This window comes from Anabas testudineus, chromosome 18, assembly GCF_900324465.2.
Source record: "Anabas testudineus chromosome 18, fAnaTes1.2, whole genome shotgun sequence".
NCBI lineage: Eukaryota > Metazoa > Chordata > Actinopteri > Anabantiformes > Anabantidae > Anabas > Anabas testudineus.
The window spans coordinates 14,079,512-14,107,504 of NC_046627.1; the positions used below are offsets into that span (position 1 = coordinate 14,079,512).

At 38.9% G+C, this 27,993-nt stretch overlaps 1 protein-coding gene and 1 long non-coding RNA gene across 10 annotated transcripts in view; one reads left to right on the plus strand and one right to left on the minus strand.

Annotated features, from left to right (window-relative positions):
* Positions 1 to 25,296, plus strand: part of LOC113157652 (hyaluronan and proteoglycan link protein 4-like) — a 106,121-nt gene extending 80,825 nt beyond the window's left edge. The window contains exons 1-3 of one of the 9 annotated variants that reach the window (XM_033326621.1): positions 9,408 to 9,564; positions 24,273 to 24,612; positions 24,714 to 25,296. In XM_033326621.1, coding sequence (XP_033182512.1) covers positions 9,468 to 9,564; positions 24,273 to 24,612; positions 24,714 to 24,873 — 597 coding nt within the window. In that variant the 5' untranslated portion in view covers positions 9,408 to 9,467 and the 3' untranslated portion in view covers positions 24,874 to 25,296. The other 8 variants (XM_026353242.2, XM_033326622.1, XR_004463451.1 and 5 more) reach the window with 8 other exon arrangements.
* On the minus strand, positions 275 to 27,993 carry LOC113157654. The gene is made up of 3 exons (XR_004463464.1): positions 27,938 to 27,993; positions 13,800 to 14,270; positions 275 to 589 (listed from the first exon to the last, which is right to left on the minus strand). It is a non-coding gene; the product is annotated as an uncharacterized LOC113157654 (long non-coding RNA).

The following is a 27,993-nucleotide window of genomic DNA, read 5'->3' on the forward strand; positions in this document are numbered from 1 at the left end:
TGACCTGCATGTTTTTTAATTTCTCTCCCAGCAGTGAAGGACGGATGGTGTTGAATGCACTGGAGAAATCAAAAAACATGATCCTCACTAAGCCCCCAGGCTTGTCCAGGTGGGTGTAGGTGGGATGGAGGAGATGTATGATGGCGTCATCCACTGCAATATGGGGCTGATAGGCAAACTGGAGGGGGTTAAGTTGCTGGACTTGTAGTCAGTGATGGTCCTCATGCCCCTCCACACCTCCCTGGTGTCATGTTGAAGGCTTTGTTCCAGTTTCCTCCTGTAAGCCTCCTTCCCCTCCCTGATCCTGACAGACAGTCTCTGGACCCTCTTTGCTGCCTCCCTGTCTCCTGACCTGAATGTCTTCTTTTTGTTATTCAGGATTCTGGTTTTGAGGTCTTGAGTGATCCAGGGCTTGTTGTTGGGAAAGCAGAAAATAGTTTTTGTGGGTACGTGGGTGTCCACACAGAAGTTATGTGATCAGTGATGCAGTCTGTCAGTCCATCAATGTCCTCACCGTGAGGTTCACAGAGAGTCTTCCAGTCTGTCTCTTCAAATCATCACTGCAGGTCAAAGTGTCCCCTCTGTCCACCTCTTTACTGTTTTAATGGTGGCAGGCTGCCTCTGAACCAAAGGTGAGTACTGTAGGAGGAGATGGACCAGGTTGTGATCTGACTTTCCCAGAGGGGGGAGGGCAGTGGAGCTGTAGACATCTTTAACATTAGTATGGAACAAAACTTAAAACATGAAGAATTATATTTAATTTAACAACTGACTTCTGTGATGTTTAAATCAGATGAAGGAAGAACAGTTTTTGATCCTGAGAACTGTTGAAGAGCAACATCCAGACTCTGAGAGAAATTCTCTGGTTCTGCCAAAGGAACCTTTACTCTCTCTTCTTCCTTCCTCAGACACTTTTGAATAACCACAGTCAGTAGAGCTGCTGTCAGTATCAGTCCTAGTCCCAGTCCTAGTCCCAGTCCAGTGTAGAGGTAGATCCTCTCTGGACCCTCTGCTGGTGGACTCACAGTTGGTCTCTGAGGTTTGTGCTGATCAGCAGCTGCTGTAAAGAACACATCATATCATCATCTGTCAGAGCAGATTATTATTTACAGCTAAATGTTGATAATTAAATATAAAAATAGAAATAAACTGTGTTTGATACGATGTCCTGTAAAAACTGAAAATTGTCCTGTTGGTTTTTATCCAGTTTAAATGAAAGTTTATTTTTAATGAATGGAACAATAAACTGTATAATGTGGTGATTGGTGATCTTTAGAGAAGTCAGTAAGTGGATATTGTATCTTTTAGACAGAGCTGCTCTTTATACTAAACTACCTGTTTTATACTTGATATACGGACATGAGGGAGGAAGATTCCTAGTTTCTTCAGTTTTGGGTGGTGAGAAGGATTTTTTTGAATAACAAACCTAAGAAAATAAATTAGATTATTATTTATTGAGGAAAAAAATCGGAATGTTTGTTGGTGCTTTGAGTTTTTTATCGCTGTAAATTTAAAATATTTGTATTTTCAGGCTGATGTTGAATTTTAATAAACTCACCAGTGACATTGAGACGACATTGAGCAAAGTGTCCGTCATAATCTGTATTCACATCACACAGGTACAGTCCTGAGTCATTAGTCCTGAGTCTGGACAGTTGGAGTCTGATTCGTCCTTCTCTGAGGACGTCTTTGTCAAACTGGACTCTTCCTGAAAACTGTTGATCCTGAGACTCTGAGACCTCAACACCTTCATGGAGATGAAACAGGACTAAGTGACTGTGGTCAGTAAACATGTCACAGAAGATGTTCACTGAGTTAGAGGATGTGTGAGGTCTGATAGTGAACGTCCACTCCAGTGTGATGTTGTGGTTCTCCTCTGCCTGATAGGAGGTCTGTGTCACATTCACTACAAATGTTCCTGTTGAGGAGACACAGACACAAAGTGACAACTTGAATTATTGAACTATTAATAATTGTTGAGTTGCTGGAGAATAAAGTGAAGATGTGAACTAACCAGAGACACATGAGATCAGGTTGATGAGCAGCAGGATCCTGAAGATCATCTTCTCCCTGTGAGAGGAGACAGAGGTGAAGAGTCACAAACATCAGATCAAAGTTACAGGTAGAACAAAACTCTACAGTGTGGTCAGTCTATCAGTCTAATATACAGGACTATCTGAATGTAGACAGGTGAAGCTGCACTGGGATCCAGACAGAGAAGATAAGTATGGTTCAGCTTGAACTGATTAAATTGCTGTCATTTAACATATGACCTTGTTCTGTGGTGTTAGATGATAAAATAGAAACACAGAAACATACTTTTACATATTATATTCACTGAGCCTCAAAAAGACACATCAGGATATGAGTTGAGTTTTTTTGTGAATATAACACCACAAAGGATCAACAGACCTGAAACAGAGTTACTGCTGTCTACACCTGTGGCAACTAAACAAGGAACAACCAAAACCAAATGACTACAGCTGTTGCTAAACTTGTGTCTACAGGATTAACTCTACATTAACCATGTTTACAGCTCAAGAAAACAAATGATGCATTAAGACCATATTAAACATAAAGGAAAGCACAAGATAGAAGATAAATTGATCTCCCTAAGTGCCTTTAGACACTTCTATGTTTCCACCTCTGTCTGATAGTCTATTCACTCAGTTCATTGCTGCTGTTATTTAGCAACTTACTGAAAAAGAGAAAAACTGGTCATGAATTGTCAACAGTCTGTTTGTTTCCTCAAACACAAAACATGTAAAAACTAACTACAAACAAACAAATCCTTGAGATGAAATGAGGACAGTAGACCTACCTTTCCTCTCCTCTTCTGCACTGATATCATGTTAGTGCAGTTATACACTTAGAGGCTTAGGGTCTTATAGGACGTGTGGTTTTTGTGTGACATAGACTTTGGCGCAGCAGAGCAAACCAGGAACCTGGTTTCAGACTGTTTTTTAAATTTCAGTCAGTTCCTGTTGTCATATGTCTGAGCATTTTTCCCTTAAAAAATTTGAAAATAATAAAATAAAAAACCCTAGATTCTAGATATTCTAGATACAGGATAGGACACTTCTGGAAAACCTCTTTCTAAAATGTCTCACTACAAATAAAAAGAGACGTCACACTGGGACTTATGTGTGTTTGACTTGTTTGTCAGACTCACTCATGTAAAATGTGTTTGAGCTCAGAAAAGTGTAGTTCTGACAAACAAGAACAAGTATATATACATAAACCCCACTCTGGTTTGGTCTCTCATGCAGTTTATCTTTTACTTTTAGATCAGTAAAGTCTCTCTACAGCGCTCTGACTTACTTCCAGACTCAGGACTAATGACTCAGGACTGTACCTGTGTGAAGTGAAAACAGATCAAGGTTGGAGCTCTGACAGATGTCGACTCAACGTCCCTGGTGAGTAGATTCAATAAAACTTCATTAACAAATCAGCAGCTTGTTAAAAACCTTAGAAGAAACATTAACCATGTTTACAGCTCAAGAAAACAAATGATGCATTAAGACCATATTAAACATAAAGGAAAGCACAAGATAGAAGATAAATTGATCTCCCTAAGTGTCTTTAGACACTTCTAGGTTTACACCTCTGTCTGATAGTCTATTCACTCAGTTCATTGCTGCTGTTATTTAGCAACTTACTGAAAAAGAGAAAAACTGGTCATGAATTGTTAACAGTAAAAACTAACTACAAACAAACAAATCCTTGAGATGAAATGAGGACAGTAGACCTACCTTTCCTCTCCTCTTCTGCACTGATATCATGTTAGTGCAGTTATACACTTAGAGGCTTAGGGTCTTATAGGACGTGTGGTTTTTGTGTGACATAGACTTTGGCGCAGCAGAGCAAACCAGGAACCTGGTTTCAGACTGTTTTTTAAATTTCAGTCAGTTCCTGTTGTCATATGTCTGAGCATTTTTCCCTTAAAAAATTTGAAAATAATAAAATAAAAAACCCTAGATTCTAGATATTCTAGATACAGGATAGGACACTTCTGGAAAACCTCTTTCTAAAATGTCTCACTACAAATAAAAAGAGACGTCACACTGGGACTTATGTGTGTTTGACTTGTTTGTCAGACTCACTCATGTAAAATGTGTTTGAGCTCAGAAAAGTGTAGTTCTGACAAACAAGAACAAGTATATATACATAAACCCCACTCTGGTTTGGTCTCTCATGCAGTTTATCTTTTACTTTTAGATCAGTAAAGTCTCTCTACAGCGCTCTGACTTACTTCCAGACTCAGGACTAATGACTCAGGACTGTACCTGTGTGAAGTGAAAACAGATCAAGGTTGGAGCTCTGACAGATGTCGACTCAACGTCCCTGGTGAGTAGATTCAATAAAACTTCATTAACAAATCAGCAGCTTGTTAAAAACCTTAGAAGAAACATTAACCATGTTTACAGCTCAAGAAAACAAATGATGCATTAAGACCATATTAAACATAAAGGAAAGCACAAGATAGAAGATAAATTGATCTCCCTAAGTGTCTTTAGACACTTCTAGGTTTACACCTCTGTCTGATAGTCTATTCACTCAGTTCATTGCTGCTGTTATTTAGCAACTTACTGAAAAAGAGAAAAACTGGTCATGAATTGTTAACAGTAAAAACTAACTACAAACAAACAAATCCTTGAGATGAAATGAGGACAGTAGACCTACCTTTCCTCTCCTCTTCTGCACTGATATCATGTTAGTGCAGTTATACACTTAGAGGCTTAGGGTCTTATAGGACGTGTGGTTTTTGTGTGACATAGACTTTGGCGCAGCAGAGCAAACCAGGAACCTGGTTTCAGACTGTTTTTTAAATTTCAGTCAGTTCCTGTTGTCATATGTCTGAGCATTTTTCCCTTAAAAAATTTGAAAATAATAAAATAAAAAACCCTAGATTCTAGATATTCTAGATACAGGATAGGACACTTCTGGAAAACCTCTTTCTAAAATGTCTCACTACAAATAAAAAGAGACGTCACACTGGGACTTATGTGTGTTTGACTTGTTTGTCAGACTCACTCATGTAAAATGTGTTTGAGCTCAGAAAAGTGTAGTTCTGACAAACAAGAACAAGTATATATACATAAACCCCACTCTGGTTTGGTCTCTCATGCAGTTTATCTTTTACTTTTAGATCAGTAAAGTCTCTCTACAGCGCTCTGACTTACTTCCAGACTCAGGACTAATGACTCAGGACTGTACCTGTGTGAAGTGAAAACAGATCAAGGTTGGAGCTCTGACAGATGTCGACTCAACGTCCCTGGTGAGTAGATTCAATAAAACTTCATTAACAAATCAGCAGCTTGTTAAAAACCTTAGAAGAAACTGTTTATTTCAAGTTTGGACTTTTCCTTCTTGTAGAATCTGAACTATGTTCCACTTTATTCTTTGGTTATAATTTAGTTTGTTCTTTAGAGAAATGTTTATTTCTCCTCATGACTGACACAGATGTGTTTGTCTCTTTACAGCAGTGAGAGATTGGTCTGAACCTCAGAGAGAAACTGAACTAAACAACACAGTAAATCCAGGATGGATTGTTTTTTACTGTGGACTGACAGCAGCAGCTTTACTGACTGTTTCTTACTTTTTATTCACAAACACCTCTATGTCACTGAACACTCCAGCAGCCGTCATTAATAACACCACTGATATGCTTATATAACAGTCGACACTTTGCCTGCTGAAAAGTGTCGACTGGTGACTGTGATGGACTTGACAAATTAGGTTACTCCTATGATTAGAAAATAATTTAAAAAGCACATCAGATTATTCATTCAGATGTTAACTTAGGTCTGTTTCAGAAGAGTAGAGTATAAAGATACTTATGTAAATCTAATTTTATCTACTTGATGGTGTTAATATCTCGTGGTTGAACCAGTTTGCTGCAAACACAAAACTGTGACGACAGACAAACACAGCACCAAAGAAAAGTCTTCTGACTCTTTTTTTCTGACATTCTAGGACTAACACTAGGACTAAGGTTTAAGTCTGAATTAAGTCACTAAAGTCACTAACACTAAATTTTGCTCTTCTTTTACAATTATTGACTCAGCAACAGGTCTCTCATTGTAGTTTGTGTGATAAAGGTACAAACTTGGATTGATTTCAGAAGATTTTAGGTTATATAATTGTGTTTGGAATAAACACATTAACAACAGAAAATTTTATAAGTAGAAAGAAAGAAAGAAAGAAAGAAAGAAAAGAAGAAAGAAAGAAAGAAGAAGAAAGAAAGAAAGAAAGAAAGGAGGAAATTTTAATTTGTTCATGTTGGCACAGAAAATGTCTTTAGGCTAAATAAGGTGGTGTCTCTAATCAAATATATTTAATAATGTTTCTGTACTGTAAAAAATACAAATCATTGATTATAAATCATGTCTAAACACATTATCAGTACTATAAATGAAAGAAATTCAAAACCTTTTAACATTAAGTAATAGTAACATCAATGTATGTAGCAACAACTAAAAGTCTCTAAGAGGCTGAAGTTGAGCTTTCTTTGTCTGACACTTTGGATAAAAACGTTTTCATGAACACTAACGTTTAATTGGTGTTGATGAAATTTTTTAAAATCTGGGATGTAAAGATTAGATCTCTTAATAAACTAAGACTGAGACGTCTTAGATTATTGTGTGTGCAGACATGTCCAAAACATCATGTTACTCCAGCTCTCTGTGACACTTTCACTGTTGTTTTCAAAGTAACGTGCAGCTACAGTTTCCCCAACACTAATGGACAGAGGTTAGTTTAGCTGCTAGGTTAACAAAGCTAACAACAACAACTTAACTTATTCTAAACAGAACTTTTCATCTTCTCTTATGACTCTCTGCCTTGTACCAGAACTGTACTTTGCAAAACTGGGTGAAGATTTTGTTTAAATACTATTCTTGTGAGGACATTTTGGTCTTCTGATTACATTTTAGCCAGTCCTCACAAGTTTAAAGAGCATTTCCAGGGTTAAGACTAGGTTTCAGGGTTAGAGTGAGGCAGTTTATTGTGATAGCTGGGTGACAGGCTAAGAAAGGCTTTATTTTAATGAGTCCTGACAAGAATATTAAGTGGAATATACATGTTAACAACAGAAGAGTTATTAACAAAACAGAATAAATGTAATGAAAACTCTCACAGGAACAAAAATAAGCTTCTTATTAAATCAGGTCTCCAGTGTGTTAGTGAGTGAGACTGTTTTACAGAAGTGGTTTTATTAAACTCTACAAACATTTCTAAGACTAAATCAAACACAGTGTCACTAAAATCTGGGATGTAAAGATGTTGAAGTGGTCTCACAAAGTCCAGAACAAACCCACAAACTGGACTCAGCTGCACCGGTTCTGTCAGGAGGACTGAACAAAAACTCCTGCAGAGTGTGAAGCTTGTGGAGGCTACAACAAGTGTTCAAGTTCCACAGGTTAAAGTCCAAATTGTAAACCAATATGATCTTCCTGAACCTAAGTTGATGAGAACGTCCCAGAGGTGTTCTATTAGATTTAGGTCAGAGACCCATGAGGATGCTATACTTGGATACAAACGCTCTGTCACCTCTAGTTTTCATTTTAACTTCAGGGACATAAAGGAGATTTCTACCAGAGCATCTCAGGCTACGTTAGAATTCATAAGGCTTCAACAGCTGGGATACATAGCTGGGGAAAAGGTCATGTAGAGCTTTAAAAGTTAATTAATAAAATCTTAAAATATATAAATATAATTTTTATATATATATATAAAACATACTGGAAGTCAGTGCAAGAAAGCTGAGACAGGAGTGATGTGTTCATATTTTCTTTTTCTAGTTAAGAGTCTTGAAGCTGAGTTCTGAACAATCTGGAACTGATAATTTCACAATTTAAAAATTAAAGGAGGAACAGTCTTTGATCCTTTGTTGTGAACTGTTGATGAGCAAAATCCCGACTCTACTGAGAAACTCTTTCTTCCTCAGACACTTTTGATTACCGACAGTCAGTAGAGCTGCTGTCAGTATCAGTCCCAGTCCCAGTCCTAGTCCCAGTCCAGTGTAGAGGTAGATCCTCTCTGGACCCTCTGCTGGTGGACTCACAGTTGGTCTCTGAGGTTTGTGCTGATCAGCAGCTGCTGTAAAGAACACATCACATCATCATTCTCTGTTCATTTGTGTTAACAGCTGACAGGAAATGTCCAAAGGTCAAAGGTCACAGAGAAACTGTCCATAAATATGAGCAAATAGAAAGAAATGAACCAGAGTAAAAAGAGCATCTGGAACATCTGTAGTTTTAAATGATGATCTGGACGATCAAACAGTTCCAGATGTTCAGTAGTTCAACATCAGTAACTACTGTACTGGATGGAACAGTTCTGGATTTAAACAGAGAATCAGAAGCTGACAAAATAAAGACATTTCTAAATGAAGATCTGGACGACTGACTAATCTGTGCAGTATTGTACATTAGTAACCTGTACAGTAAAACTGTTGTTAAGAGAAAACTCATCATAGGTGACAATCTCCTGACAACTGTACTGGATGTAACTGTCCTAACTTCTGTGTTTTAGAGATGCAGAAGCTAAACCGCTGCTTCTCTATACAGCAGAAAATGTTTGAGTTTTAGTTAAGTTAAGTTTAGTAAAGTTTCAGTTGTTTTCTTTTTCAGAGCTACACTGAAGGAGATTTACTGCGACTATTGTCTGTCTTTTCACATAGCTGAGAGTAAAATCTAAAACTGAAACTGAAACTCTGTGTCATGTTTGTTTATATCAAAGTTTAGTTTTTTAAATAATAATAATAATAATGGAATAATGAAGTGTAGGAACAGACAAACTGAGAACTTCAAACTAAAGTGTTTTGTGTGACCTGAAATCCTTGAAACGTTTCTACAGGATAAACTGAAAATACATGACAGTAAAAGGAACAGATTCTGACAGACTGTGGGTTGTTTAACACCTGCTTCTATGTTTCCAGAAATGAATTTCTGTCAGAAGGTGCTGTCCAGGCAGAAAACACAAACAGCACTTTGCCCTCAACTGACTCAACACTGAGTCATTTAAACTTACCACAGTGTCTCTGGTTAGTTTCCTTCATCTTTAACATTTTACCTCCTCCTTCTTCCACTGTGCAGCATAAATGTGTAAAATAATATATTGTAATCCATCCAGTAATCATGTAAAACTTATAAAGACCTGAACTCCTGTCATGTTGTACACAGTAATACTTCATCCTGCCAGGAAATGTACACAAACTGACACATGTTCACATTTACACTTCCTGAAATCTACATGCGGCTGTAGCTGCCTACTTAACTTCTTCCTGTCAGAAAATCTTGTCACAACTCATCTACAACATGATGTAGAAGAAAAACAGTTTATTCGAGGTAAAATGACAACAAATGAACCGGGGACCTCAACAGTACCAGAAGGTTTGTGATTGAAAATGTATTAAGTACTTGATTCAGTTCTGATCAGGAAACTGAAACTTCACATAATGTGACATGATGGGGGACAACGAACACGACTCAGGACTGTACCTGTGTGAAGTGAAAACAGATCAAGGTTGGAGCTCTGACAGATGTCAACTCAGCGTCACTGGTGAGTAGATTCAGTGAAACTGTTGGTTCTTCAGGATGATGTTCTACAGACTGATCTACTGAGAACTAGAGTTTCTAAGATTTCCATTTCTAACTAGAACATATGTTGTTACACATGTTTCAAACATGAACATGATGAATCTCATGATTCAAACTCAAACCAACCAGATTTGAAGTCTAAAGTTTTCCAGGTGAGGACTTGTTGAACACATTTCATGAATTCTAAAGACAGAAGACAAACACTCATTATTTTGTCCAATGTCCTTTACAGCAGCTGTTGATCAGGTCAAACCTCAGACAACAACGAGTCCACAACCAGAGAATCGGGGGAGAATCGGCCTTCATGCTGCTTTGGGGCTGACAGCAGCAGCAGCTCTGCTGTTTGTCTGTTTCAACTCTGCTCTGATCTCAGTCTTCACTAAATCTACAGAGAAGACAGTGACCCTCAGAGATCAGACGTCTCTCTGTCCCTGAATCCTTTGACCCTGATGGTCCATGAAGCTGCTTTTCTCTGCACACACAGTCTGACCTCTGAACTCTTCATCTCTCACTGTCTTCATGAACTGAGAGAAACAAACAGGACGAGAGAGAGAGAGAGAGAGAGGAGACTGACATCTGATCAGATCCATCAGAACCAACAGGACTCTGTGTGGAGGACCCCCTTACTATCAGACTGTTCAAGACGGTTTAGTTTGTCTCCTCAAGTCTCTACACCCTCTAATCTTACTGTGATGTTGATATATTGTACATAAATCTTTATTAATAAGAAAGAAGTTGTTGAGACTGTTTTGTGTGTAAGTGTGTTAATATCAGAGTAGCTCAAAGTTTAACATCCACCTTGAGTAAATCCATCCACTCTGTTTCTCCTGATTCTGAACATTTCCTTTGAATATTTGTTTCCTCTGTTGGTTCAGTTCCTCCAACTTTATTTTAATGATGTGAAGAATTATAGTAGAGAGAATTTTTAATTTCATCTTTTTTTATTTCATCACATTCTCAGTGGTTCAAAGTTGACATGTTGGACTTTAACCTGTGGAACTTGAACACTTGTTGTAGCCTCCACAAGCTTCACACTCTGCAGGAGTTTTGGTTCAGTCCTCCTGACAGAACCGGTGCAGCTGAGTCCGGTTTGTGGGTTTGTTCTGGACTTTGTGAGACCACTTCAACATCTTTACATCCCAGATTTTAGTGACACTGTGTTTAGTTTAGTCTTAGAAAGGTTTGTAGAGTTTAATAAAATCACTTCTGTAAGTAAGACAGAGTAAGACAATAAATTCAGCTTCAAGTTAAAAGGTGAAAATTACTATAAAATACTTTATTTAACCTACGTCTGATTTGATTCTTTGTTGATTAACTGACACAGAGATCAAACTTTATGGAGACTAAATATCTCATAACACCACTAATCTATTGTCGACCTAAAGTTCAGAGTGAGACTCTCTGCTGCTTAGAAACAAGCTGACCTGTATTATTAGACTGAATTAAACTGTCACTGGTTGGATCCACAGCTGTGACTGTGTCTAAAGCACAATTCAGTATCAGTGCAGCTCAGGGTGGAGGAGGAGGTCCAGGTAGAAACCACATCCAGAGTGGTAAAATACAGTCCACAGAAAAACCACATGGTTTCACAGTCAGCAGAGAACTACAGTACACAGACCTCAGCTGAGTGTGTGGAGGGCGCCACCAACTGGTGAGAGAGAGTAAAAACATCCTCTAAAATCAAACTGAAACCTAAAATTAAACCTTCAAACTAGAATCAAACACTAAACTAAATACAGTGAAGGTGGAAGTTAACATCAATCTGCAGTATTTTAGTTCCAATAACAAACCTGCACCAGGTGATCAAAGTTTTTACCAGTACATTTATTCAATTCAAGATTCAAAAAACTTTATTAATCCCAGAGGGAAATTGTTTTGCCTCATTATAGTTGTTCTCAACACAGACAGAAAGAAACTGAACCACAACCAGGAAAGATCCACAACAACATCAATACAGAGAATTTATTCTGTATATTTTTATCTGTGACTTCAGTTCTTCATATCTACTTGTTTTGTCTCATTATGTAAAAAGAAGCAGATACACCAGTACATTTTAATGTCCACTGTACTGTGTACATTTGTGCATGTGACAAATAAACTTATCTTGTCTTAACTCAGTATATACAGAATATGTGAGGTAAATGAAATTGGGTCAATAATTATAGTCCAGGGTGTCACCATCCCAGCTTCTCCTGTCTGTCTGTCTGTTTTCTTCTCCCTGCCTCATGACTCTAATTGCTCATTATCCACTCCTTCACTACTTAAGCAGGTCCATGATAGTCTCATGTCTACGTTAGACAACATACTATCCAGCAGTTCTTTTTGGACTGACTTCTTGATCTGAACTTGCCTCTGCTCATCCCTTCGGTACTGTGAGTATTTTCTACCTGACCTGTTCCTTTCCTTCGCCCTCCTTCCCCTCACAGTACTGTACTGGATCCTGATCCTGCTCCCCTCTGCCTTCTTCCCTGTTCTGTCTTTGCGTTGGATGTTCCTGTGTATGACCCGCACCATGTCATAACATAGCTTTCAGTCCTATTGAATTTCTGCTATCAGTAATGCCTATCTGTGTTGACCTGGATTATTGTTTTGACCTCTGCATTAGCTTCATGGACATTACTGTTTGGACGGCTCTCCTGTGTTTGACCTTGGATTTCTGGAAAACTGTCTACAGACAGCAACAACATTGTGTTCTCACTATCCAGTTGTGTTTGTGCAACAAAGCTCACTCTTCAGACTATATCATTCCTTCTCTGCTCCCAGTCTACACATGCTTCACTCTGCTTTCGGCCATCTTGAAAGCTCCTCCATATTCACCGGTCTACAGTCTACGACACTTCGGTCTCCTATCTGGTTCACTTCTCCCTACCACTCGACCACCACTCACCAAGTCTTCACTGAGTATTTCTTAAGTAACATTATCAAAAGACTCAAAACTCTGTCTCCTCTTCTAGACCACCATACTCACTGCTTCTGACTCCTGGGACTCATCCATTGCATCATTATCATCAATAAACCTTTCTTTAACTTATATTCGTGTCATGTGGTCTCTTGCAATGGAGTCAGAGCCTAGGTTTGTGACACAGGGTGGAATGACAGCAATTATAAGACATCAATCGTCAGTTTCCCCCACCCACTACAGAGGAGGGAGAAATTGTAGAGATTTGATGGCCACAGGTAGAAAGGATCTCCTGTGGCGCTCTGTGGAGCATTTAATGTTAATCAGTCTTTGGTTGAACGTGCTCCTCTGTCCAGTCAACACACTGTGCAGTGGGTGGGAGGGATTGTCCAAGATTGAGAGGAGTTTGGACAGCATCCTCCTCTCAGCTACAACATGTAGAGGGTCCAGCTCCAACCCCAGAACAGAGCCAGTCCTCCTGATGAGTTTGTTCAGTCTGTTAGTGTCTGACACCTTCATGTTGCTGCCCCAGCAGACCACAGCATAGAAGATGACACTGGAACCACAGACTCATAAAACATCCTCAGCATGGTGCTGCAGACGTTGAAGGACCTGAGTCTCCTTAGAAAGTACATCCAGCTCTGAGCCTTTCTGTACAATACTGATGAGTTCTTAGTCCAGTTTGTTGTCCAGGTAAACTCCCAGGTATTTGTACTCGGACACGACCTCCACCTCCTTCTCCAGTATAGAGAGAGGGATGACAGGACTCCCAGATTTCCTCAAGTCCATCACCAGCTCTTTTGATTTACTGATGTTGAGTTAAAGATGGTTGAGTCCACACCAGTCAACAAAACTGTCCACCACCCCCTGGTACTCCGTGACATCACCACCCTTAATACATCCTACAACTGCAGAGTCATCAGAAAACTTCTGAAGATGACAGGACTCTGAGTTGTAGCTGAAGTCTGAGGTGTACAGGGTGAAGAGGAATGGAGACAGAACTGTCCCCTGTGGAGCACCTGAGCTACAGACCACGGTGTCAGACACAAAGTTCTGCAGGCGGACGTACTGTGGACGGTTAGTGAGTGGGTGTGATGGAGCAGATGTATGATGGCAAACTGGAGGGGGTTGAGTGAGGGTTTGACCTGAGGTCAGAGGGACTCCAGGATTAGCCTCTCAAAAGCCTTCATAATGTGTGATGTCAGAGCCACTGATCTCTAGTCACTGAGCTCTCTTCTCACCTGATGTGGGTGTCCACACAGAAATCCATCCATCAATGTCCTCACCGTGAGGTTCACCTCTTCACGGTTTTAATGGTGGCAGGCTGCCTCTGAACCAAAGGTGAGTACTGTAGGAGGAGATGGACCAGGTTGTGATCTGACTTTCCCAGAGGGAGGAGGGCAGTGGAGCTGTAGACATCTTTAACATTGGTATGAAACAAAATTTTAAACATAAAGAATTATATTTAATTTAACAACTGACTTCTGTAATGTTTAATTAACAGTCTTTGATCCTGAGAACTGTTGATGAACGTCATCCAGACTCTTTTGAGAAACTCTCTGTTTCTATCATATAAAAGTTTTCTCTCTCTTCTTTCGTCCTCAGACACTTTTGAATAACAACAGTCAGTAGAGCTGCTGTCAGTATCAGTCCCAGTCCTAGTCCCAGTCCTAGTCCTAGTCCCAGTCCAGTGTAGAGGTAGATCCTCTCTGGACCCTCTGTTGGTGGACTCACAGTTGGTCTCTGAGGTTTGTGCTGATCAGCAGCTGCTGTAAAGAACACATCATATCATCATCTGTCAGATAAATCACTGTCACTGAGACTTGATGTCTGTTCTCTGTTCATTTGTATTAACAGCTGACAGGAAATGTCCAAAAGGTCAAAGGTCACAGAGAAACTCTCCAGAAATATGAGCAAATAGAAAGAAATGAAACAGAGTAAAAAGAGCATCTGGAACATCTGTAGTTTTAAATGATGATCTGGATGATCAAACAGTTCCAGATGTTCAGTAGTTCAACATCAGTAACTACTGTACTGGATGGAACAGTTCTGGATTTAAACAGAGAATCAGAAGCTGACAAAATAAAGACATTTCTAAATGATGTGTTCACTCATTTTCTTGCTGAGTTTCACTGAAGAAGATTTAGTGTCTGCAGCTAACGATCAGTTCACTTAGCTGAGAATCAAATCTAGAAATAAACAGCTTCGTAGCTTCTTCAGTTTCACTCTGGACAAGAAGCTGAGGAAAATGTTTTGAATCACAATCACAAGATTTTAGATTTGTGCTGATCACAAATTCTTTATTAACAGAAAATCTGAATGTTTGTTGGTTCTTTGCTTCTTTTGTGTTTTTATCACTGTAAATTTAAAATCTCAGTATTTTTGAGCTGCTGCTGTTGAGTTCAATAAAAATCAACTCACCAGTGACGTTGAGTCGACATCTGTCAGAGCTCCAACCTTGATCTGTTTTCACTTCACACAGGTACAGTCCTGAGTCATTAGTCCTGAGTCTGGACAGTCGGAGTCTGATTCGTCCTTCTCTGAGGACGTCTTTGTCAAACTGGACTCTTCCTGAAAACTGTTGATCCTAAGTCTCTGAGACCTCAACACCTTCATGGAGGTGAAACAGGACTAAGTGACTGTGGTCAGTAAACATGTCACAGAAGATGTTTACTGAGTTAGAGGATGTGTGAGGTCTGAAAGTGAACGTCCACTCCAGTGTGATGTTGTGGTTCTCCTCTGCCTGATAGGAGGTCTGTGTCACATTCACTACAAATGTTCCTGTTGAGGAGACACAGACACAAAGTGACAACTTGAATTATTGAACTATTAATAACTGTTGAGTTGCTGGAGAATAAAGTGAAGATGTGAACTAACCAGAGACACATGAGATCAGGTTGATGAGCAGCAGGATCCTGAAGATCATCTTCTCCCTGTGAGAGGAGACAGAGGTGAAGAGTCACAAACATCAGATCAAAGAGAAATGGAATCAGACAGATCAGAGGAAAAGAAGAAAAACAGAGGAAACTGAATCAAAACCACATCGACTCCTGGTTGTTTGGTTTTTGATTGAACACTTTACATTAGAACATCTTCATCTACTCTGTTGATTCAGTATTAATTAGTGGAATCAGCGCCCTCTGCTGGAAAACACTAAAAACTGTTGATGGTGTACTTGTACTGTGAAGAATACTTCATGTTTCCTTTTCTTAGTGTTTGACTTTATGGACAAACTCCACACAAAGACAACAGCTCAGGTCAGAATGGGAATAAACAGCTAATAACTAGTTCCTGACTCCTCCCAGAGAAAGACACATTATTCTAACCAGACACCAGCTGTTCTTCATTTAAACTGTCAGCTCGTCACATTTTACACAGTTTGTCAAACTCTGTCTGTGAACCGTCCACTTATTCATCAATTTAACTTCTTATCATGTTTCTCTGATGGAGTTTAAAAACATTACTTGTCCTCCCTCATCATTTTAAATAGGAACAATTTCAGTTTCCTGCTCTGAACTGAATCAAGTATTTGATAAATTTCAAATCACAAACCTTGTGATGTTTAGAGGTTCACTTGGTCTCATTCTGTCTCGACCAACTTGGAGTGAAACTTCAGCAGCTACGCAACGTTTTAATATATGTAGAAGAGAGGGGGGGGGGTGTTGGGTTGTCGGTGTTTATTCTTCGAAAAGCACATGACAAATTTCTAACACGGATTTCCTGCCTCACTAAAACCTGTGTCCTTACGCGCTGAGCTTTTCGGTTATGGTCTAGTTCTTTCCTCATTTATCAGCAGCTCGAAGTGTTTTCTTTTTCTTTTTCTTTGATCTGATCTTCCTCTTTTTCTTTTCCTTTTCACTTTTTACATTTACATGTAGTTATTTGACGCTTTTATCCAAAGTGACTTACAAGTCAGGTAAAAATCAAATATCTAAGATAAGAAGACAAACTTTAAAGTAAAGTGATCTAGAAAGAGCTGGTTCAGTTCATTTTTTTCCGAAACCTTTTATAATGGATCTTTATGGGAGAGACTCTTCAAATCCTCTTCAAGTTCATTCTCTTTCAGTCTTTTAACTGTAACTAGTTCATCATACTTTAACCTACAGACACCATTCAAACTTTAAACAGGTCTAAAGACTTTAATCTATTAATGCTTCATTCCGTGTTTTAATATCTTTTACTGTTTTTCCACAATTTACAGTTTTTGTGACCTGATGTTTTTTGGCTGATTTTCGACTTTACAATGAGAGTGAATGATGGAACTGTCAGCATGGCCACAGTTTCACTCTTTATACATAATTTCTTCAGGATATTGTAGTAAAACTTGTCCTGCTTCACATGAGCTATTTGTCTAGACTAAGAGACAACTCGTTTTTCCTCTGTGACCCTCAGAGTGATGAGTCCCCCTCAGCTCTCCCATTGACCACAATGATAAGTTTCGTCCTAGATTCTCTACAAGCTGAACGGTCCACTTGGATCTCTCTCTCTCCTGTCACCACAGTTTTCAGTCCTCAAACATTAAAGTCTTGGTTCTTTTGGTATCTCCACTTTTTTTGGAGATACTCTTGTGGTTGTGCTGGAAAAAGCCTGTTTGTAAGAGCTCTAACTCAGTTTTCACCTCGGTGAAACAACATAATCTGTGTCCATGGCACAACCTTGTGAGAGTCAGTGTTGCGCGCCAGTGTTACACTTACACTTGAACGCGCCCTCCTATATCAGAAAATCTATTTGAACCTTTTTAAATTTCTGATTTAACTTCAGGAGATGCTGATATCTATACCGACCTCTATTGTGTCTCATACCGTTAGGCTATTTAATTGTTATTAATCTTTTTATTATAATTATCTGACGGAGTTACAAGAAAGTCAGTACTCGTCCTCCCTCATCACGTTACCAATGAACAGAATCTCAGCATTAAAAAATGCAGATGGCTGACAACGGCTTCTCCCTTGTACTTGGGTTCAGATGATTTACATCCCAACACTGAAGAGACTGTTAGATCACTGAAGTTTTATTCCAGCATTCCTCCTTACAATCATATTCACGTGTTTGAATGGTTTATGAAAGAAGTATAAAATACAAAATCAACGACAAGCAGAACAATTACAACTTGTTATCAAGACGTTTAACATTTAACATTCACATCGCTGCCACAAGATGGAGCTGTTACATCACAACAATTCTTTTAAATAGATTTTCTTAGCTAAAGCAAATGCAAGTCTCCTAACCTAGTAAATCAAACATATTAATAACAAATTGTACTTACCATTAGCACAAATGACAACTTAACGATAAATACAGAATATATGTATCAAATTAAAGCGCTGTAAAATACGGTCTCAAAGATGTGCAGACTATCAATTACCCCTAATTGGTCCTATGTAGCAGAAACAGCGAGCGAACGACGAAAAGCCATAAAATTAGGTACAGAAACATAAATATACATAACAAACCATAATAACGGGTTTACATTTCAATGGACGCACACATAGTATCAACAATAACTGTTATAATGAACCTAATTAACTTGCAGGAACTCAGAGAAACTGTCCTCATGCACGGAGCTGGTCTGATTGGAACATACCATTCCTAGAGGGGGGGCAGAATAGTCCAAGTGGCATTGGCCTTTTTAACACAGACATTAGAAACAGTCCGAAACTACTTCGTGGTTTTCTCTGTTGCGTCTTGACGTCACAAAACTGCCTACCTGCGTGAAAGGTAGGTCTACTGTCCTCAGTTCATCTCCAGGATTTGTTTGTTTATAGTTTGTTTTTACATGTTTTGTGTTTGAAGAAACAAACAGACTGTTAACAATTCATGACCAGTTCTCTTTTTCAGTAAGTTGGTAAATAACAGCAGCAATGAACTGAGTGAATAGACTATCAGACAGAGGTGGAAACATAGAAGTGTCTAAAGACACTTAGGGAGATCAATTTATCTTCTATCTATCACATGCTTTCCTTTATGTTTAATCAACGCAACATTTATTTTCTCGAGCTGTAAACATGATTAATGTAGAGTTTAGACGAAGTTTAGCAAAAGCTGTGGTCATTTGGTTTTGGTTGTTCCTTGTTTAGTTGCCACATGTGTAGACAGCAGAAACTCTGTCTCAGGTCTGTGGATCCTTTTGTTTGGTTTATTCATAAAATAACTTAACTCATATCCTGATGTCTCTTACTGAAGGTAATTGAATTTAATATGTAAGTCTTATGTTTATGTTTCTATTAAATCATCTAAAACCACAGAACAAGATCATATGTTAAATGGCGGCAATTTACTTAATTAAGTGTCTTCTCTGTCTGGATCCCAGCGGTGCTTCACCTGTCTACATTCAGATAGTCCTGTATATTAGACTGATAGACTGACCACACTGTAGAGCAGGGGTGGGCAATTAATTTTTATCAGGGGCCGCATGAGAAGCCTGAATTGTGTCAGAGGGCCACCAACTTTCTTTCATTGTAAAATACTTAAATTAAATATTTTGAATACTGATAATCAGAAGAATAAAGCACTCTGTAAATATGTATATTAGGTTATGTGAAACTGTGGTCTATTGGTTAAATAAGGAAAACAATTATTGAACCAGTGCAATTTATTTTTTAACTTGTTAATCTCCACAAACAATAACTTGTAATGCTTTCCACCTCATGTTACCTCTTCAGTGAGAATAATCCAGTCTGTTCTGGGCTTGAACAAGGGCATTGAAATCTGGCGGAATGTCTGAAGTGGCTATGCGAAGGACAGCTGAGAGGTGGTCATCAGTCATAGAGGATCTGTGTTTGGATTTGTTGAACTTCATAACTGAGAATGTCTGTTCACATTGATAGGTAGATCCAAAGAGGACTAGGATCCTCTAAGCATGCCTCCTCAGGTGTGCTCTTCACCAGACAGATTTCTGTATTTATCTTCATGCTTGGTGGTGTAGTGGCGATTCAAATTATATTCTTTAAACACAGCAACCTGTGTACCACAGACTAAGCACACTGCTTTGCCTTTAATTTCTGTAAAGAAATATTTGGAAGTCCATGTTTTGTTGAAAATACGGCATTCGTTATCAACTTTTCTTTTCTTGGGGTGTGCCGACATCTTGGGGATAACCTTGCGAACAGCATCACCTTCACTCACACACGTGTATACGCGAGTGAAGGTGCTACGTCTACGACGTGCATACGTAGCGACGTAACGCTTTTCAAAATAAAATTTCAAAATGAAATTTCAAAATAAAAGTTAAAAAAAAAGTTTAATTTATGGTGTTTATGATTGGCCTCACGCGGGCCGGACAGGGACGTACAAAGGGCCGGATGTGGCCCGCCGGCCTTAATTTGCCCAGGTCTGCTGTAGAGTTTTGTTCTTCTACCTGTAACTTTGATCTGATGTTTGTGACTCTTCACCTCTGTCTCCTCTCACAGGGAGAAGATGATCTTCAGGATCCTGCTGCTCATCAACCTGATCTCATGTGTCTCTGGTTAGTTCACATCTTCACTTTATTCTCCAGCAACTCAACAATTATTAATAGTTCAATAATTCAAGTTGTCACTTTGTGTCTGTGTCTCCTCAACAGGAACATTTGTAGTGAATGTGACACAGACCTCCTATCAGGCAGAGGAGAACCACAACATCACACTGGAGTGGACGTTCACTATCAGACCTCACACATCCTCTAACTCAGTGAACATCTTCTGTGACATGTTTACTGACCACAGTCACTTAGTCCTGTTTCATCTCCATGAAGGTGTTGAGGACTCAGAGTCTCAGGATCAAAGGTTTTCAGGAAGAGTCCAGTTTGATAAAGACGTCCTCAGAGAAGGACGAATCAGGCTCCAACTGTCCAGACTCAGGACTAATGACTCAGGACTGTACCTGTGTGAAGTGAAAACAGATCAAGGTTGGAGCTCTGACAGATGTCGACTCAACGTCATTGGTGAGTTGATTTTTATTGAACTCAACAGCAGCAGCTCAAAAATACTGAGATTTTAAATTTACAGAGATAAAAACACAAAAGAAGCAAAGAACCAACAAACATTCAGATTTTCTGGTGTGAACTGATCGTTAGCTGCAGACACTAAATGTTCTTCAGTGAAACTCATCAAGAAAATGAGTGAACTCATCATTTAGAAATGTCTTTATTTTGTCAGCTTCTGATCCTCTGTTTAAATCCAGAACTGTTCCATCCAGTACAGTAGTTACTGATGTTGAACTACTGAACATCTGGAACTGTTTGATCGTCCAGATCATCATTTAAAACTACAGATGTTCCAGATGCTCTTTTTACTCTGTTTCATTTCTTTCTATTTGCTCATATTTATGGAGAGTTTCTCTGTGACCTTTGACCTTTTGGACATATCCTGTCGGCTATTAACACAAATGAACAGAGAACAGACATCAAGTCTCAGTGACAGTGATTTCTCTGACAGATGATGATATGATGTGTTCTTTACAGCAGCTGCTGATCAGCACAAACCTCAGAGACCAACTGTGAGTCCACCAGCAGAGGGTCCAGAGAGGATCTACCTCTACACTGGACTGGGACTAGGACTGGGACTAGGACTGTTACTGGGACTGACAGCAGCTCTACTGACTGTGGTTAAGTGTCTGAGGAAGAAAGAGAAGAGAGAAAACGTTTCTATGACAGAAACAGTGAGTTTCTCATTAGAGTCTGGATGTTGCTCATCCACAGTTCTCAGGTTCAAAGACTGTTCCTCCATCATCTGATTTAAACATCACACAATTCAATTGTTAAATTTATTATAATTTTTTTATGTTTTAAGTTCTGTTCATATTATAACAGTGTGAGTTTAAATGAGCACAGTTCACTTTATCTGACTTCACCTCTGTGATGAAGACTTTAAACGGTCCTGTCCTGATCTTCATCGAGTGTTGACGAGGTGTTTAGTCCAGTGAAGTCAGTTTTAGTTAGATAGGTAATTATATGAAATAAATACTGAATATGTATAAATAAAATCTAACCTATAATATATACATTTATAGGAGTATAGCTGGTTTTAACTCTGAGATATTAAAATCCTCAAAAATTCTCTTATCAGCATCAGCAGGAGGCAGCAGAGGCTCAAACTCCATCACTGTACTGTAACCACTCAGTGGTTTGATTCCTTGTTCCTTCTGGTTACTTGCCCAACTGTCCTTAGACAAGACACTGAAACCCTGCAGTAGCTCTGACATGTACTGTCTGATGGAGCTACCTCCAGATCAACGCGGGGAAAACTAAAGAGCTGGTGGTGAACTGCAGCAGGCGTTCAAACTCCTCTCTTCCACTGGTGAACATCCAGGGAGTGGACATTAAAACAGTGGACACCTAGGTGTTCACCTGAACAATAAACTGGACTGGTCTCTCAACACTGATGCTCTATACAAGAAAGGACAGAACAGACTCTTTCTATTGAGGAGACTAAGGTCTTTTGGAGAACAGGGAGCACTACTAAAGACCTTCTATGACCCTGTGGTGGCCTCAGCCATCTTCTCTGAAGTGGTCTGCTGTGGCAGCAGCATCACGACAGCAGACTGGAGAAGCTGGTCAGGAAGGCCAGCTTGGTTTTGGGGACGCCCCAGGACTCAGTGCAGGAGGTGGGAGAAAGAAGGATGATACTAAGCTCTCATCGGTGCTGGAGAATGACTCCCACCCTCTGTATGATGCAGTGTCGTCTCTGAGCAGCTCCTTCAGTGACAGACTGTTACATCCTAAATGTCTGAAGGAACGATATCGAGGGTCTTTTGTCTCTGATGCTGCCAGACTTTAGAATCAGAGCTGCTCCCAGTGAATCATTTTCACTATTAGTCACTTTAAAAACTGTTCTTTAAAACTGTGCAATGAAACAAATGACCCATGGTGCAAATGTTTGTACGACTGTGTAGATATGTGATTTATTTTTTATTCTTATTTTAGGTTGTTGCCGTACAATACACATTCTCCGCTGCTGTAACATTGAAATTTAACCACTGTGGGACGAATAAAGGTTTCTTATTTTATCTTATCTTAGTCAGGAGAGCACGGTTTGTCTGTCACTTGTAAGTCGCTTTAGATAAAAGCGTCAAATAACTACATGTAACTGTAAAAAGCGAACAGGAGGAAATAAGAAAAGAAAGAACCAGAGGAAGTTCAGATGTGGTTAAAAAAAACCCACTTCGTCAAATAACTACATGTAACTGTAACAAGCGAACAGGAGGAAAAAAGAAAAGAAAGAACCAGAGGAAGTTCAGATGTGATTAAAAATAACCCACTTCGAGCGGCTGATTAATGTGGCAATACCTAGACCATAACTGTGTGATGAGACTGTTGTTGTTACAGTGAGTCAGAAAGAGACAGTGACAACTTATAACACTATACCACAAATACCACTTATTACATTGGCCTCTACATTCACACAACAAGGAGTGTGGGAGTTAACTTTTGCGTATATAAAATCAACATATTCACCAGTTACCATGAAAGTTTCAAGTTGGGGCTTGTGATTCATCTTAGCCTCCACTCCACTGTTTTCATTCATGTGACTCAGTTTTCGTCCAACTGCAGAGGAGAGTGGATATTTGCAGAGAGAGGAATAAACTCCTTCTTCATATATGTATTAAGCTTTCGTAGCTGCTGATGTTTCACTCTGAGTTGCTCATTGGAAAATAACTTATAGAAGCTCAGACCAGATGAACCAGGGACCTCTGAACATCACAAGGTTTGTGATTTGACATTGATCAGATACTTGATTCAGTTCAGAGCAGGAAACTGAAACTGTTCCTATTTAAAATAATGATGGAGGACAAGTAATGTTTTTAAACTCCATCAGAGAAACATGATAAGAAGTTAAATTGATGAATAAGTGGACGGTTCACAGACAGAGTTTGACAAACTGTGTAAAATGTGAGGAGCTGACAGTTTAAATGAAGAACAGCTGGTGTCTGGTTAGAATAATGTGTCTTTCTCTGGGAGGAGTCAGGAACTAGTTATTAGCTGTTTATTCCCATTCTGACCTGAGGTGTTGTCTTTGTGTGGAGTTTGTCCATAAAGTCAAACACTAAGAAAAGGAAACATGAAGTATTCTTCACAGTACAAGTACACTATCAACAGTTTTTAGTGTTTTCCAGCAGAGGGCGCTGATTCCACTAATTAATACTGAATCAACAGAGTAGATGAAGATGTTCTAATGTAAAGTGTTCAATCAAAAACCAAACAACCAGGAGTCGATGTGGTTTTGATTCAGTTTCCTCTCTGTTTTTCTTCTTTTCCTCTGATCTGTCTGATTCCATTTCTCTTTGATCTGATGTTTGTGACTCTTCACCTCTGTCTCCTCTCACAGGGAGAAGATGATCTTCAGGATCCTGCTGCTCATCAACCTGATCTCATGTGTCTCTAGTTAGTTCACATCTGTGATTCAGTCCATTGGTTATTTTGCATTTTGCACTAGCCTTCCGTTTACCTATACTTTACCCTTTGCTGTATCTATTAATTATTTTACTTTTAAAACACAGGCTGTTAGATAATAGAAAATTAGTCATAATTAATAAGTCATCCAGGGTAAATAATGTGATCACAGAGGCCTATAAGTTTTGAAAATCAAACAACCCTAAAACGTCCACGGTTTTGTTAGATAGATAAAATTCCCACATGATTCCGTATAATTACAGCTGACAGTCTACATATCCTAATTGTTTCACTGTGGTGTTGTACAGAGGCACAATGATGAGCTAATATGATTAGCAATCATGTTAATAAAACTAAGTAAGCACACAGCATTATTTTAATGAATTGTAATTTTTTTTTTTAGGGCAAAAGAAGATGAAGGTGAAGCCTGGAGACGATGTCTCTCTTCCTTGTCAAGGTCCCAGAGGAGCTGACATCAGAGTCTTGGAGTGGGAGAAACCTGAATTAAAAACAGATGGTTACGTCTTCTTCTTCAGAGAGAGACGCTCATATGGAAATTACCAACATCCATCTTATTGTGGTCGAGTGGAGCTGAAAGATCCAGAGATGAAGGACGGAGACGTGTCTGTGATCCTGAAGAACGTCACCATCAATGATACTGGAACATACGAGTGTTATGTTGGAATCACAGGAAGCTACTTAAAGCTCATCAACACCATCAACCTGACAGTTGAACCAGGTGAGTTAGTATCTGTGTGACAGGAGTTTGAAGAGGAAATGGATTCTGTTGTGTTCTTCACTCATCACCTACCTGACACCTGCTAACTCACTGCTGCTTCTCATCTGCAGCTGGAAACACTGAGGATGGAGGGAACAAGGATGAAGGAAACAAGGAGGGAGGAAACAAGAAGGATGTATATGTTGGAGTGGCTGTTGCTCTGACAGTTTCTGGGCTTCTGGTTGTTGTTGTTGTTGTTGGTTTTCTGATCTCTAGAAAGAAATAACTGAATTGGTTCCTCTCTCCTCAAAGTTAAAGTCAGTTTTATTATCAGTTCTTTTCCACATACAGAATCTTTCCATGTGTCTTTAGTGAGAGGGAATAAGAGACAAGTGATGGAGACGTGGATTCAGTTAAGAGAAGTGGGATGTTACCAACAACTAGTCTGCTTCTCTTATATGAAAAGGTTGTGGATGTAGTAGAATTAAACTCCAAGTTATCTTCATTATCCTGTAACAAACTGTAGTTTTAGTAGCAAAACATAAGGAGCAATAACTGTAAACACTGATTAAGTTGATGAGTGATGCTGAATGTTTTATGTTTTAACTTGTGGCTTTGTAATGTGCATTTTTTACAGATGTGTGAATTATGTCACTTCTATGTTTCTGTGTTTTTAAAGCAGATTTTTTCTTCATAATAACCTTTTATACTTCTTTTATTAACTATACTTATGTCTTAACATGTTTCCTTTTTAAATAAAGTATTTTTTGACTTTGTGAAACCACTTCAACATCTTTACGTCCCAGATTTTAGCGACTTTATGGAGACTAAATATCTCAAAACACCACTAATCTATTGTCGACCTAAAGTTCAGAGTGAGACTCTCTGCTGCTTAGAAACAAGCTGACCTGTATTATTAGACTGAATTAAACTGTCACTGGTTGGATCCACAGCTGTGACTGTGTCTAAAGCACAATTCAGCATCAGTGCAGCTCAGGGTGGAGGAGGAGGTCCAGGTAGAAACCACATCCAGAGTGGTAAAATAGAGTCCACAGACAAACACATGGTTTCACAGTCAGCAGAGAACTACAGTACACAGACCTCAGCTGAGTGTGTGGAGGGCGCCACCAACTGGTGAGAAAGAGTAAAAACATCCTCTAAAATTAAACTGAAACCTAAAATTAAACCTTCAAACTAGAATCAAACACTAAACTAAATACAGTGAAGGTGGAAGTTAACATCAATCTGCAGTATTTTAGTTCCAATAACAAACCTGCACCAGGTGATCAAAGTTTTTACCAGTACATTTACCCAGTTACACATTAAACTACATCAAATACAAAGTAGAATTAAAAGTTTTTCAAAGAAACAAAGACAAACATTTTGAAAGCAGCACAATGAAGAGCATCAGTCTGATACAGAGAGAGTTGAACACAGCTGGTTCCCTTTAGTCCAACTATCAGGTTGTTTCCTCGACTGTCTGATCTTTTAGCTCCATCATGTGGACAAACAGTTTATTAAAGAAATTAGATTTATTGGTTAAATCTAATAAATATAACTAATAATAATAATAATAATAATTTCTACTCTTCCTACAGGTTTGTTGTGATAGATGGTGATGTGAACTGTAATCAGTGTACAGTAGGCTGTAAACCTGTACAGAGTCATATCAGGTGAATGAACTGGAGTAACCCTAGCTGAGACCACATGTGAGGAGGAATCAGAGAGCATCAAGAATAAAAACTCTGCTGTGTTTCCATGAACAGGAAGTCACACGTCCTCCTGAAGAGTCAGAAAGAGGAAGTGGTTAAAGTTTTCATTCTTCAAGTGTCAAAGTCTGTAACACTGTGCAGTGCAGCCACATCACATCCTTAAAGTTAATGAGTGATCAGCTTTCTGTGAAAAATCTAAATGTGTCATAGAAAATAAACATGTTTAATAGTCACAGAGATGAACACAGCTTATCAAATATTTACATTTGGAAATTTGTCATTAGTCCTTAAAGGTTATTAAAGTTAAAGTTTGATCTTTTCTGTCTCACTGTGAGAAACTTTTCTGACTTCATCACCTGCTTTAACCACAGACACTTTAAGGCAATCAAGGTGATAAAATTTCAAATGTAAAAAAGGAACTTCACAAATGAGAGGAGGCAGAATTAATGTTAGTGTAAATTCTTGTTTTTGATTTAACACTGAGACTCTGTCCACATTTGAAGTTTGGAAAAACCAGGACCACACTGGATCACACAGTAAGTTACTTGATGAAGTTGGTGAAGTTAACTGTCAAGTCAATACATTACGCTAATGCGTGTATTTGCAAATATAGTAAGATAAATGTGAGTGTACATTGTGTAGATTCCACTAATTTCTATTCCTGAAGCCAAGTTGAAGAGAGAAGCTGCTGTCAGTCGTTCTCTGTTTGTTACTGAGCCTTCACTGATTTTCTGGGTCTCTGATATTAAGACACTGACACACAAACAGTCTCAACAACTTCTCTCTTATTAATAAAGATTTATTTACAATATATATTATTAATATTATAACATCAGAGGATGTAAAGACTTGAGGAAACAAACTAAAAGTCTCTGAGAGGCTCAAGTTGAGTTTTCTTTGTCTGACACTAGATAAAAACCTTTGAGTTTACTTTTCATCAACATTAATGATTGATGGGATAAAAATGTGTGTGATGGCCGCAGCCTCATCCACACCATGAATTAGTTTGGTAACGTTTTCACTCACCCTTTATTTTACCTGAAGCTCAGTTTGGTTGTCTTTCGTTTTGAGTTGTCATCATTAAAACAGAGCAGCTTATGTTTAAACTGTACTAACTTCATTTCTCTTTTTCTTTAGTTCCTGTTCTGCTGGTCTGTAGATGATCATCCAAACAAAAGACTGGACTGAGGCCTCATCAGACTTTAATGACTTCTAATAGGCCAGGACTGAACCAAGCTTCTGTCTCTTGGTGTGAATCAGGTCTGGAACAGTCTCATAGAAAGGGGGTCCTCCACACAGAGTCCTGTTGGTCCTGATGGACCTTCATGGACCATCAGACACAAAGGATTCAGAGACATAGAGAAGTCTGATATCTTGTAACTTGTGTTACATAATTGAACATATGTTTCCTGTCTGATCAGTAGATTTACTCCAACTAGAACTCAGCTACACAGAGTTTGACCAGTAGAGCTGCTGCTGTTGGTCCCAGAGCAGCGTAGAGGCCGATCCTTCCTCGAATCTCTGGTTGTGAACTCACAGTCAGTCTCTGAGGTTCAGGCTGATCAGCAGCTGCTGGAAAAAAACAAAACATTAAATGTTGGTGATTTATATGAAGTGAAACTCACTCACAAAACTCACCAGTGACGCTGAGTCGACATCTGTCAGAGCTCCAACCTTGATCTGTTTTCACTTCA